Source organism: Myxocyprinus asiaticus, chromosome 3, assembly GCF_019703515.2.
Source record: "Myxocyprinus asiaticus isolate MX2 ecotype Aquarium Trade chromosome 3, UBuf_Myxa_2, whole genome shotgun sequence".
NCBI classification, from domain to species: Eukaryota; Metazoa; Chordata; class Actinopteri; order Cypriniformes; family Catostomidae; genus Myxocyprinus; species Myxocyprinus asiaticus.
The window spans coordinates 18,323,995-18,338,022 of record NC_059346.1 but is presented as its reverse complement, the minus strand read 5'-3'; the positions used below and the strand labels follow the sequence as shown (position 1 = coordinate 18,338,022).

Here is a 14,028-nt window from a genome sequence, read left to right as displayed (position 1 = left end):
AGTGTCCTGCCTTAAACAGTAACTTCATAATTTTGATCGTAGGCTCCTCATCTAATAACTATCCATTCAATTAGTTTGTTGTATGCTGATAGATCTTTACATGATACAGACAGCCCTCCCTCAAATGTGAAACTAAGTCCTTGTCTCCATCAGTTATTGTGTGTGTGCACGCACGGTAAGTGTAATTATATTAGCAATAATAATAATTTTGTTTAAAAAATGTTTTTACATAATTGTGAGAAGTGCCCTTTTTTATCACTTGAGCCCCTGCCCCCCAAAATGTCTGTGCACGTCCCTGTTGTGCTCTGATATATAGCCCCAACTCTCTGTATTTTACTATCTCTCTCACCACAGGGAGACACTCCTCCTTCCTATCTGACACCCTCCTGCTTTCATCCTCTCACTCACACTCCAGTTTAGCTTTCAAAGCAGATGTGGGCATTACTTATACAGAAATAATGCCACTCCGTCAGAATTTAATATTCTTCATTCTTGTGATGGTGGGCATGCTATTCAGTGGGTATGTAATTATTTACTTTTGAAATATGTACCTGGTTTGCTCTTATCTTTGTTGTTTGGATGTAACAATAATGAAGTATTTATGCAATCTCTTAACTGAGTGTCCCAGGAGGAGCAGTCAATTCTCAAGGGTTAGGAGGAGTACATCAAGTATATAGCAATTTTAAACAGATTGTAATTTTTCATAGTCAAATATAGGAAATGTGTGGGTTGTTACTACAGTTGTTACACGACAACGAATGCCTTATCAAACATATGAAACCTGATTTTGTCTTGATTAAGGTTTGCAAACCCTTAAATAAATAATAAATGTAGTATTCAGCTATATAGCAACAGAGAAAGCATTAAAAGCATAAGATTACATGTTTACTGGTAGTGGCACCTGGTAGCCAAGGTTGGTACTGCATGCATTTTTTTGAAGAGAGCAAAAAAAAAATTTGAAGAGAGAAAAAAAACATTTTTTTTTTTGAAGAGAGAAGAAAACATTTTGGAAGAGAGAAAAACAAATTTAGGAAGAGAGAAAAAATGTAAGACTTAGGCTCAGGAAGGAACTGAGACACTATTTTATTTTTTTTTTCACTCATTTTTTATTTTTTCACAGTGCGGTTCAGAGCTTCTGTATGAACTCGCCATTCTTGTTTTATATTGGTGCGTAGATGGTGTCTTCTTCTGCTCTTTTTTCTGTTGTGGCGGTTAGCAAAAAGCGTTGCATTACTGCGCGCCCCCTTCTGGATTGGAGTGTGGATCACCTGTGACCGTGACGTCAGTATCGTGACGGTTCGGGACGAATACATGTACCGTTATACCCCTTATATATATATATATATATATATATATATATATATATATATATATATATATATACACCAGTGTGATAATTATGATAACGTCTATCCACACCAAAAGTAACTTGCTACATTTAAGCTACTTCATTTTGTTTTTCAACCAAATGCACGGAGCATATTGTTATAGACAAAGCATCTAAAAGACTTATTCATATGACGATCAAAGCCATGGTACAGTATAGTATACACTGTAAGAAAAAAATAGAAAAAATAGAAAAACGGATAATGTCCTGGCAGAAAATTACCAGTACAATTTCCGTTAAGTTTACGGACATTTCCTTCAACTCTAAAACGGAAAATTCTGTAGATTTACAGTATACCCTCTGTACCATTCACGGACACTTTTGTTAATCCAAAAACAGATAATTCCATAGGTTTACAGTATAACCTCTGTACCATTCAAGGACACTTCTGTTATTCCTAAAATGGATAATTCAGTAGATTTACAGTATATCCTCTCTACCATTCACGGACACTTCTGTCAATCCTCAGTAGCATTTGCAGAAAATTTCTTCACCACTGAAAATTCTAATTATCAAATCTGTACCATTTCTATGGACAGTTTCTTCAAAGCTGAAATGTAAAATGCTGTATAGTCACTATAGTAGCCTACATTTTCTGGTAAATATACATGTATTTTCTTCCACTCTAAAACAATGCTAAAACACAGTAATGACTGTTATCCATCATCAGACCAATGTAGTGTTCTTTATTTATTTTTTATTAACAATTTTATTGATTCCATATAAAAAATAAATAAATAATAATAATTAAAAAAAACATAACAGAATATTTGGAATCAAATTATATAAATTTACAACCCTTCCCTCCTAACATTATCTGACAGATCTTCAAATGCCGCTACCCTGCCCATCTCTGCGTACCACTCACGAAACGAAGGTGCTCCAACTGACTTCCATCCCCTAAGGATGACCTGTCTGCCTGTCATAACTCCAGCCAGGACCCAATTCTTTATGCACTTATCCCCTACATCAATGACTGCCCCATCGCCTAAAATACAGTCTAGGGCAAAATTATATTTGAGTACCCAATACGCCACACATAAAACTCTGTTCACTCAACCAAAATTCTTGGATCTTAACACACCACCAAAAAACATGGGTTGTGTCTCCATCTTCTGATTGGCATTGCCAGCAGGTGGGTTTGTCTTTATGACCAAGCCTATACAATCTAGAGGGGGTCCAATAGAATTGATGTAAAATCTTAAATTGCATAGGGTGCACCCGTGCATCTCTAGATGTAGACTTGATGTTTTTTAGAATCTCCCATAATCTCTTGATAGAAGTTAAAGCTCCGACCCCCAGACTCTGAATTAGCAGGGAGTAATACACTGATGCCTCATGGCTTTTTCCAAAAGCAGTAATCACCACTTCCAGAGTATCTGCCACTTTAGGGGGGTGTATACTACTCCCAAAAATAGTGCAGAGCAGGTGTCGTACCTGTAAATACATAAAGAATTGAGACCTGGAGATCCCAAAATGTTGAACCATATTTTTAAAGGATCTCAACACTCCACTCTCATATAGGTCACCGAGTGTTGTAACCCCCTTCACAATCCACTCTGTCCAGCAGAAAGGGGACTTATTAATGCATAATTTTGCTCGAGGCAACATTTAAATAAATGTCTGAATTAAACACTCTGGACACTTTTGTTCATACCGAGTGCAAATGTGAGATAACGAGGTGTAACTTAACTTCTCTGGTTAGTTTAATAGAAAGGCTTTGCAATGGTAAAATAGGGGCAAAAACTTCCTGTTCAATACAAAACCAGGGAGAGGCTCTCTCAGGTGGAAGTGACCAATGAGCCAAATGTCTGAGACCGAATGCATAATAATAAAACAAAATCTTGGGTAGGCCTAGCCCACCTTTGTCAATCGGCCTATGTAATTTATTGAAATGCAATCTGGGGCGTTTACCGTTCCAAATTAAGGACTTTGCTATGCTATCAAATTGCTTGAAATAAGAGAGACTGTAGCAGGTAGTTGAATTTTGGAATACAATTAATTTTAATAACATTAACCTTTCCAATCATAGATAAATGTATTGAAGCCAACCTGCCCACATCGCTCGAAAATGTTTTTATTAAGGGGGCAAAATTAACTCTAACTAAATCACACAAATTTGCTGGGAATAAAATGCCCAAATATTTAATGCCCTGTTTGGGCCAGAAAGCGCCTGGCTGAAAAGCTGTTACTGGGCAGTACGCTGTCAGAGCCAAAGCTTCGGATTTAGACCGATTGACTCTGTATCCTGAGAAAAGGAATTAATAATTCAGCGGAGGCAAGGCATAGATCTCGTGGGGTCAGAGACGAATAATAAAATATCGTCTGCGTAAAGCAAAAGCTTATGCGCCATACCTCCCGCCACCACCCCTGGGAAATCATCTTCCTTTCTTTTCGCGGCTGCTAATGATTCCAGAGCAAGACAGAACAATAATGGGGAAAGAGGGCAACCCTGCCGGGTGCCCCTGTCCAGAGTGAAATAATCTGAAATTAATCCATTTGTTTGTTCCGCCACTACCGGGTGTCTATAAAGTAACTTAATCTATCCAATAAAAGTTTTCTCGAACCCATATATTTCCAAAATCTTAAAAAGATAATCCCATTCTACCATATCAAACGCCTTTTCGGCGTCAAGTGAGATGGCAGCGACTGGAGTCTGATCATTCGCCACAGACCACATGATATTGATGAGACGCCTGATGTTATCAGAAGAGCTGCGGCCCCGAATAAACCCCACCTGATCTATATGTATAAGAGATGTCATAATTTTACTTAATCTGTTAGCCAAAATTTTTGACAGTATTTTAACATCTAGCTGAATTAGGGAAATTGGACGGTAACTCTTACACTCACTTGCGTCTTTGTCCTTTTTAAGAATCAAACTCATCCGGGCTTGTGTCATGGTTGGCAGAAGCTTTCCATTCTTTAATGATTCCGTATAAACTTCTAGCAAAAGTGGAGCCAGTTCTGTAGCATAAGATCTAAAAAATTCAGCGGCAAAGCCATCTGGCCCCGGAGCCTTGCCTGTAGGCAAGGCCTTAATTACCTCGCCAAGCTCCTCCAAGGTTATCTCAGAATCAAGAGAGTTTTTTTGCTCATTCATCAGTTTAGGGAGTTCTAATGGTTTGTAGGGCTTTACTGGTTGTTTAGATCAGTGTTACTATCAGAAATAATTAATATTTATTTCTGTAGTTATTAATTAATATTTAAATTAATTAATTGGATCTAACTCATTAAAACCTCATATGGGGCTCCAGTAAATGTAGTGTGCTACGTTTAGGAGCAAGTTTGGTTATTAGCAATAATTAATAATTATCAAAGATAATTATTAATTATTAAAATCAATAGAACATTGATGAGAATCAATGTTAGCTTTTTAAAATCCTTTATATCAACAATTATCAAAGATAATCGTTAATTGTTAACATCGATGAAACATTAATTAAAATTAACACTAGCTTATTGATCATTCAAATTCAATCATCAAAGATAATTATCAATTATCAAAAACCAATAGAATATTAATAAGGATTAACATTGATGGGGCACCACCCTGAAATCAGGGACTAATAACCAAATAGTAAAACAGTCTCATTATTAGATTGTTTTCTTAGGAAAATTGACATCCGAAGAATATCGATTTTCGGGAAAAAAAACAATGAATGAAGGTTTGAATCCGAGCACTGACATCCCATCAGCACGACACAGGCGTATGCAAAACAAACCAGAACGCTTCTCTTTGTAATATAAACAAAGTTTATTTATGCAGTAATATCAATTAATAATTAATACAATGCAGTCAATGAACTTCCGACTTACAACTACAAACTAAACAGTGATATGATTATATATGGAAATAAAATAATCCTATAACACATAAGGTGTTTGTATGTGTGTGTGTGTGTGTGTGTGTATGTGTGTGGTTAGTACGAGTGAGAGAGAGAGAAGTGTCAGCCCTAAAGCCGATTTCGCGATCGTGGGAGAGAAAACAGCTGTCAGTTTATCACTCAGAGACACGGTGGACGGCTCGTAAACAGTCCCACGTTATTTGACTCTTTAATGGATGAACTCAGTTGCTGTCTCACCCGCGATGGCAAAATTGCACAACAATCCAATTTGGTTGGACCACAATACAGCAAAACAAATTTGTGATAATTAATACCCTGAGTATTAATAATGAGCGGACATGGCGGTCCGTAAACTGTACAAGCAAAAACCTTGAAACACAAGAATAACACACTATAATATTCTATCTCTGCCCAGACGTAAACCTCATACTTGAATCGCATGAGGACACAGATAGAATGTGTTTTCCTCCGTCCTTTAACTCTGACCTGGTTCCTTGAGGCTCGGGTGATGACGGGAGGCCGTTTCCTCGCTCTGTCGGCGGGCGGTACGGCTGTTGATTCTCGGCGGGCTGGCAGAGAACTCAGAAATATCGACTTGATTGAAGATGGAAGAGAAATCTTTAATCTCTTCACTTCTGTAGGCAAACGGATGAAGATGCGAATTGCTCGGTGGTCTCCTTCGGATCCATAGAGTGTTCAGTTGAACACAGAGTAATCTCAACTCATCCAGCGAGATGGAGATTGTATGGCTACAGTTTCAAGTCGGACGTTACTTCCTTGTGCCACGAGGTTGCACCTGAGAGCAGCAAAGAGCTACATCTATATTCGGTGAGCAAAGTCGCTGGAAGCCACTCTGGAAGCATTTCAGAGGTATTTCAACTCCTGATGATGTCATGTTTGAGGGACGTTGTGTGGTGTGCCTCATCCAATAGGAGTTGAGAGTTCGATCCTTTAGTGAGCAAGGCTTCATGGATTTGTAGTCTGTTCTGGACTCCCTTTGTTTGATTTTGGCGCGATTTTTATCAGTAAAATTTACGACTTGGAAGGTGGGGGCTTGAGTTAGGATTTTACGACTGTATTAGGCCTGCCTTTGTCTTCTATCTGAATACATGAGGCCCAACAGGTTCCACAAAGTTTCTAATATCTTCATCAGTAGACGAAGACGTGGAACTATAGAGATCATGATAGAATTCTTTAATCGCATTATTAATATCAGTGGCTGAGGTAAAAATTTCACCACCAGCAGATTTCACTGAGGGAATGGTAGAAAAAGACTCTCTCTGCTTTATATATCTAGCCAAATGCTTCCCTGCTTTGTCCCCCGACTCAAAGTATGACTGTCTTGCCCTGAATAGCCAAAACTCCACCTTCCGTGACAAAATAGTATTATATCTGTATTTCAATCGGGTCAATTCTTTGAGGCCATCAGACGACATTCGGCACTTCAACTCTGCCTCGGCACTTTTAATATTCTCTTCCAACTCCACGAGTTCTCGTGCTTTGGATTTTTTGATGAATGAGGCATGCTGTATGATCTGACCCCTAAGAACCGCTTTAAGTGCCTCCCAAGCCACACCCACAGAGAATACTGAAGACCAGTTGATCTCCATATAAACTTTGATTTCAGCCTTTAACATTTGTTGGGCATGATCTGAAACTAAGATGTTTCCAATTGAGCAATCCACAACAGATGAAATGAGGGACTTAGATATAAAAAAAAAAAAATCTATTCTAGAATAAATCTTATGAACTGATGAAAAAATGTATAGTCCCTACCAGATGAGTTCAAAAGTCTCCAAATATCTGTAAAACCAAGATTTTTACACATCCTGTGAAGCGTTAATGTTGCTCTAGGGGGCTTACACACTTTTGCTTCACTATGATCAAGGACTGAGTCCATCAAAATGTTAAATTCTCCTCCCAATATTATATCATGAGGGGTGCCAGCAGCTTGCAACATCCCTTCAAGATCTATACAAAAGCCCTGATCAGCGTTAGGTGCGTAAATATTAGCCAAAATCAACATTTGCCCCTGAATTTCTGCCAAAACAATAATGACTCTTCCTGTAATTTAATTAATTTATCTTTAATCTGTTTGAGACATTTGAACTGTAGATGCTTACTTATCAATGTAATGTCTCCCCTGCTCTTACTTAAGCCAGCACTAAAGAAAACATGTCCACTCCATATCTTCCCAAATTTTTCATCTTCCTGCAGGGAAAGATGTGTTTCTTGAAGAAACACTATATCATGTTTTTTTACGTTTAAGAAAAGAAATAACTGTTTATGGGGGCCTGAGTAGCTCAGCGAGTAAAGACGTTGACTACCACCCCTGGAGTCGCGAGTTCAAATCCAGGGCATGCTGAGTGACTCCAGCCAGGTCTCCTAAGCAACCAAATTGGCCCGGTTGCTAGGGAGGGTAGAGTCACATGGGGTAACCTCTCAGTGGGGCGCGTGGTGAGTTGTGCGTGGATGCCACGGAGAATAGCTTGAAGCCTCCACATGCACTATGTCTCCGCAATAACACGCAACAAGCCATGTGATAAGATGTGCAGGTTGACAGTCTCAGACGCGGAGGCATCTGAGATTCGTCCTCCGCCACCCGGATTGAGTCACTACGCCACCACGAGGACTTAGAACACATTGGGAATTGGGCATTCCAAATTGGGGAGAAAAAGAAAGAAAAGAAATAACTTTCCTTCTTTTTATGGGGTTCAGTCCATGTACGCCTATGATAGTCCCCGCAACAACTTTGCCATTGGATTGCTCAAGTCTGGTGCTTCTATACAAATTTTGTGACATAGAAATACACAACAGAAAATAATCTATAAAACAAACACCAGCCAATAGGCTGAATAAGCACACAAAACATGTAGATTCATCTGCATAACTGTGCCAAAGGTGTGTTCCTCCACAAAACGAACTCCAGCCACTAGCGGAACCAGCACACACACACACAAAAAAAGAATGTTCAGTTTCCTCAGGCAGTCAAACGTATGTTCAGTGAGCAGGCCTATTCGGCTGTTACAAGAGTGTAACAAATGCCCTAATCCCTCTAATGATTTGCAAGAAATATTCCACAAAACAAACTCCAACCAATAGGAGGCATAAGCACAACGAACATGCAGATTCATCCACAAATGTCCCGAAGTAGTGTTATTCCACAAAACATACTCCAGCCGCTAGGCGGAACCAGCACAAAAAGGAAAAAGAAGGTGCTCAGTTTCCTTGGACAGTCAAGAGAATGTTCAGTGAGTCAGGCCCACTCGGCTGTTACACGAGTGCAACAAATGCCCTACTCCAATGTTTTCAAGAAATATTCAACAAAACAAACTCCAGCCACTAGGCATAAACAACACAAAAAGAAACAAAAAAGGCGCCCAGTTTCCTTGGACGGTCAAGTGCATGTTCAGTGAGTCAGGCCCACTCGGCTGAATCGAGAGCATTACACAATGACTTACTCACTCCATTGACTTTATAAAGGACATCGCTTGCTGTGGGCATGTAAATATTTTGCAGCCGTCCTTAGTATCTATTCTCAATTTGGCCAGGAACATCAGTGTAAAAGTGACCTTCCATTGATGTAAGAGTTTCTTGCATTCTTTGAATCAATCACGTTTCTCTCTTGTCGAATTCGCAAAGTCTGGAAACAAGAAAATGCTGTGGTTCTTCCAAGAAAGCCTTCCTTTACTTCTCGCCTTTCGTAACACAAGATCTTTATCGGATGATCAAAGAAATGTGGCCAGAATTGATCGGGGCCTGTCTCCTTCTGCAAATCTCTGAGCCGGAACTCTGTGAGCTTGCTCAATTTCCAGCTTATGGCCTGTTATTTTGAACAGACTCGGGAAGAGCTCATCTAGGAATTTCACCACATCTTCTTCGTCCTCAGGAATTCCAACAATTCGGATGTTGTTTCGGCAGTTACGATTCTCAAGGTCTTCCAACTTTTCCCAAATGCACTCCAAGTCCACCTTGGTCGCTAGTGGGTTAGCAGCTAATTCCCTCTCCGATGACTCCAGATAATCGATCCGTTTCTCGACTTACCCCACTCTTGTAACCAACTCAGTGAATTTCTTCTCCATGGCAGTGATCGATTGACGTATTACAGCAAGATCCAACAAGTCAGCAACGACCTTCGTCAGCATTACTGACATGCTCGACAGTTGATGCTGAATCTCCCCCACCACACTGGCCAAATTGAGTCCTGGGCTTTCGAGCTATTGTTCAGGGGCTTCAGCTTGAGCACCTAAGTGTCTTTTAATGTCTCCAGAGCCCAAGGATTTTGAATTCTTTGACATTATTGTCTTCATAGAACAGTTATGAAACAGAGTGTGTCGAATCTCACCGGTTTATGACACAAAAAGTATTAAAACTAGCAAAGTGTGCAGAGCTCGCCGTTCACACATCCGAACCTCGTATGGCGCCACGCGACTCCCAATATAGTGTTCTAATGTGATAAAATAACTATTTAAACAGCTAATACCGCAACGTGATCAAATAAATCCACCACCGCTTTAACTTGTGTGAACGCCTGCTGGCACTGCTCCGTCCACTGGACCGGGTCTGGAGCTCCCTTTTTAGTGAGATCAGTCAGCGGGCTGGTGATGTCCGAATAGTTAGGTACGAATCTTCTATAATAGCCAGCCAGCCCCAGGAACTGTCTCACCCCCTTTTTGGTCTTGGGCCTCGGGCAGGTCGCAATCACCACCATCTTATCATTTTGGGGATGCACCTGGCCGTGGCCCAAGTGGAACCCCAGATACCGTACCTCCACCCGCCCAATCGCGCACTTCTTTGGGTTTGCTGTGAGTCCCGCTCGATGCAGCGATCTCAGAACCATCCTCAGATGCTGCATGTGCCGCTGCCAATCATTGCTGTAAATGATGATGTCATCTAAATAGGCAGCGGCGTAAGCTGAATGCGGTCTGAGGATTCGGTCCATGAGACGCTGAAATGTTGCCGGGGCACCAAACAAACCAAACGGAAGTGTCACAAACTGGTGTAATCCAAACGGTGTGGAGAAGGTGTTTTTTTCACAGGAAATTGGTGTCAAGGGGATCTGCCAATAACCCTTCGTCAAATCCAATGTCGAATAAAATCGAGCAGTGCCCAACTGATCGAGCAACTCATCAACGCGAGGCATTGGGTATGCGTCAAATGTAGACACCGCGTTGACTTTTCTATAATCCACACAGAACCGTACAGACTCGTCGCTCTTAGGCACTAGAACAACTGGGCTGGACCAGTCACTGTGGGATTCTTCGATTACCCCCATATCGAGCATTGCATCCAATTCATCCTGAACGATTTTCTTTTTGTGCTCGGGTAATTGGTAGGGGCGGCTACGTACCACGACCCCCGGCTCGGTCTCGATGTGGTGCTGAATGAGGTTCGTATGACCCGGTAGAGGGGAGAACACATCTGCAAACTCCTGTTGCAACCTGGCAACCTCCGCAAGTTGACTCGGTGAGAGGTGGTCTCCGCAAGTGACCGGGGTGAACTGTTTGTGTTTTGAATTCACCTCAGGCCTGAGCTCCGCCCTCTCCAGAACTACCATAGCCAACGTCACAGGGACCGCCTCCCTCCACAATTTCAGGAGGTTGAGGTGGTATATTTGACGTGCGCCCCCTCTATCGGTTCGTTTAACCTCATAATCGAGATCCCCCACTCGTCGTGTGACCTCAAAGGGTCCTTGCCACTTGGCGAGTAATTTAGAGCTCGATGTGGGAAGCAATACAAGCACTTTATCTCCCGGTGCAAATTCCCTTAGCCGAGTTCCCCTGTCATACAGTCGGCGCTGTTATTCTTGAGCTTGGAGCAAATTCTCCTGTGTTAGCTGCCCCAAAGTGTGGAGTTTTGTTCTAAGATCAAGAACGTATTGAATTTCATTCTTACTATTTGAAGGTCCCTCCTCCCAGGCTTCTCGCAAGACATCAAGCACACCGTGTGGGTGCCGCCCATACAGCAGCTCAAATGGGGAGAAGCCAGTGGTGGCTTGTGGGACCTCTCGTACTGCGAATATCAGGGGGTCGAGCCACTTATCCCAATTTCTAGCATCGTCGTGCACAAACTTACGAATCATGTTTTTAAGGGTTTTATTAAATTGTTCCACCAGGCCATCTGTTTGTGGATGGTACATGCTGGTGCGAATCTATTTAATGCCCAATAATTCGTACAGTTCGCGTAGTGTCCATGACATAAATGTTGTGCCTTGATCAGTGAGGATTTCTTTCGGAATCCCCACCCGGGAGATTATTGTGAAGAGTGCCTCCGCAACACTGTGTGCTGAGATGTTGTGAAGAGGCACTGCTTCCGGATATCACGTTGCATAGTCCACTAGGACCAATACAAAACGATGTCCGTGTGCTGACCGTTCTAATGGCCCGACGAGGTCCATTCCAATTCTTTCAAAGGGGACCTCGATCAATGGAAGGGGGCACAATGGCACTTTTGGGGTGGCCGGTGGTTTAACCAGCTGACATTCGTGGCATGCCGCACACCACCTGCGGACATCGCCGCCAATGCCCGGCCAATAGAAACGGGCTATTAGACGGTTCAGTGTTTTCCTTTCTCCTAAGTGACCCACCATGGGATTGTAATGAGCCACCTGGAATACCATTTCCTGACGGCTCCGTGGAATCTAAAGCTGGGTTGTATTTGTCTGAGCATCCTGCGTCACTCTATACAACCGCTCATTTATAATTGCAAAACAGGGATATGAAAGGGTGATGTCTGGCTGGAGTTGTTGACCATCGATGACTCTCATTTGGTCAAAGGCGTGTTTGAGGGTTTCGTCTCACGACTGCTCCAAAAGGAAATCTCCCTGAGGGAGTTCCCTGAGAAGGGGAGGGGCTACAGCCTCTCCCCCTCTCTCGTCATTATGACATGGAGCTGTCGAGGATGGCACCGGCTCTGCCTCCCCTGCCAGAGCATCGCATATTTCACATCTCCCTAATTTAGTGCAGGACCCATCCGCACAAATTACCTTCAATACATTTCTAAAATCAGGCCAGTCCGTCCCCAAATCAGCAGATGGTTGAGGCGGGAACTAACCATGGCCTCTACTCTATTCTTTTTCCCCCGGAATTTAATCGTAAGAGTCACCACAGGATACTTGTGAATATCCCCGTGCACACACTTCACCCTCACCATTTTAGCTGTGCCCAAAGCCTTGGGTTGAACCAAGCATTGGTGGATAGTGGTTCGATTACAACCGGTGTCAACCAATGCTTGGTGAGTACCCCCCTTGACACTTACCAGTATCCGGTATGCTCCGGCCCAGTCGGGGGCAGTCTGCGGGATGTCGGAGACCCGTACCACCGTCCCCAGCTCCATCAGAGGGCACTGATCCCGGAAGTGGCCTGGGTCTCCGCACCTCCAGCATTCTGGCCCAGGCACTATGCCCGCACTTGCATCGGCAGATGCCCCCACCTGAGAGGGAGAGCGGCGGGGCATTGGGGCAGGGGAAGGTGTTGCCTCCCACGCCCGGGGAGCTGGTCTCGGTGGTGGAAGTCCTCCTCGCCTGCGTGGGGCAGGAACGGGCCCTGGGGAGAGAGCAGAACGATAGGAGAGAGGGGAGGGGGATGAGACGGGGAAAACACAGGGGGAGGGGAGAGAGAGTAGGAGGACTCTTCCACCCTCGGAATCGCCACCATGTGGTCATCCGCAAGCCGGACGGCTTCCTCCAGTAATGCTGGGTGGTGGCACTGGACCCACTCTGCTATCCCTTTTGGCAGTCGATGTATTAGCTGTTCCAGTACCACCTGGTCGATTATTCCCTCAATGCCGCTGTCTCTCGCTAGCAGCCATCTCCGGCAGGCATCACGGAGCCGTTGGGCAAAGGTAAAGGGTGGTCGGACTTCTCCAGCTTCAGGCTCTGGAAGAGTTGACGATTCTCTTCCGGACTCTGACCAACATGTTGCAAGATGGCTTTTTTTAGGTCATCATAAGCCAGGAGGCTCGTTGCCGGCAGTTGTTGAGCCACGAGCTGGGCTTCCCCGTACAACAGCGGAATAAGTCAGGCCGCCCACTGGCCGAGCGGCCCTCCCCAGATCTCGGCGGTGCGCTCAAACAGATCAAGGAACGCTTCTGGGTCGTCCGCCGTCCCCATCTTCTGTAACGTGGGCGGGGGCAACGGCGTGCGGGTCCTCTGCTTGAGCCCGTAGGAGCTCCACAAACCGGTGATCTTGGTCTTGCTGGAGCTCAAGCAGGGTTTGCTGGTGGTTCTGATGTAGGCCAGCGAGGGATTGGAGGATCTCCGCCAACTGGGAGGACTCTACGGGGCGACTTCCGTCCATCTTCAACCAAGATTTCCCGGGTTTAGGCACCAGTGTAAGGACAGTCGATAAGGAGGGCACGGGATGCAGGTTGCTCTACTCACAGGTAAGGCTTTTAATGACCACACTTCAGCACTCACAGCTTCACACACTATTCTCTTCAGTTTCACAATAATAAATTCTTAGCTTCACAATAATAAATACTTAGTTTAAAATAATCTCTTCAGCTTCACAACAATCACTTTCTGGACCCAGGCTCTTGCTCCCTGGTCTGCTGGCGGTGTGGCTCTTTTATGCCGCTCTCCCCGTGCTCACTGTAATTAGAGACAGGTGTTAGACATAATTTAGCTCAGGTGCAAGTGCCCTTACCGCTTTCTCTCTCTCCGGACAGACGCTTGACCACGCCCCCGCTGCTACAGTTTGCTTTAAACATACAGACTAAAACACTGAAATGACAACAATTCATTTAACAATGTGCAAAGCACCATTTAAAAAGTACTTGTTTTGTGGAAGATTT

The 14,028-nt window shown here is 43.5% G+C and overlaps 1 protein-coding gene across 1 annotated transcript in view; it reads left to right on the top strand.

Annotated features, from left to right (window-relative positions):
* Positions 1-394: 394 nt before the first annotated feature.
* Positions 395-14,028, top strand: part of LOC127427273 (histo-blood group ABO system transferase 2-like) — a 32,625-nt gene continuing 18,991 nt past the window's right edge. Inside the window, exon 1 of the mRNA XM_051674774.1 lies at positions 395-520. Within this exon, the coding sequence (XP_051530734.1) occupies positions 459-520 (62 nt within the window). The 5' untranslated portion in view covers positions 395-458. The remainder of the gene's footprint in view (positions 521-14,028) is intronic.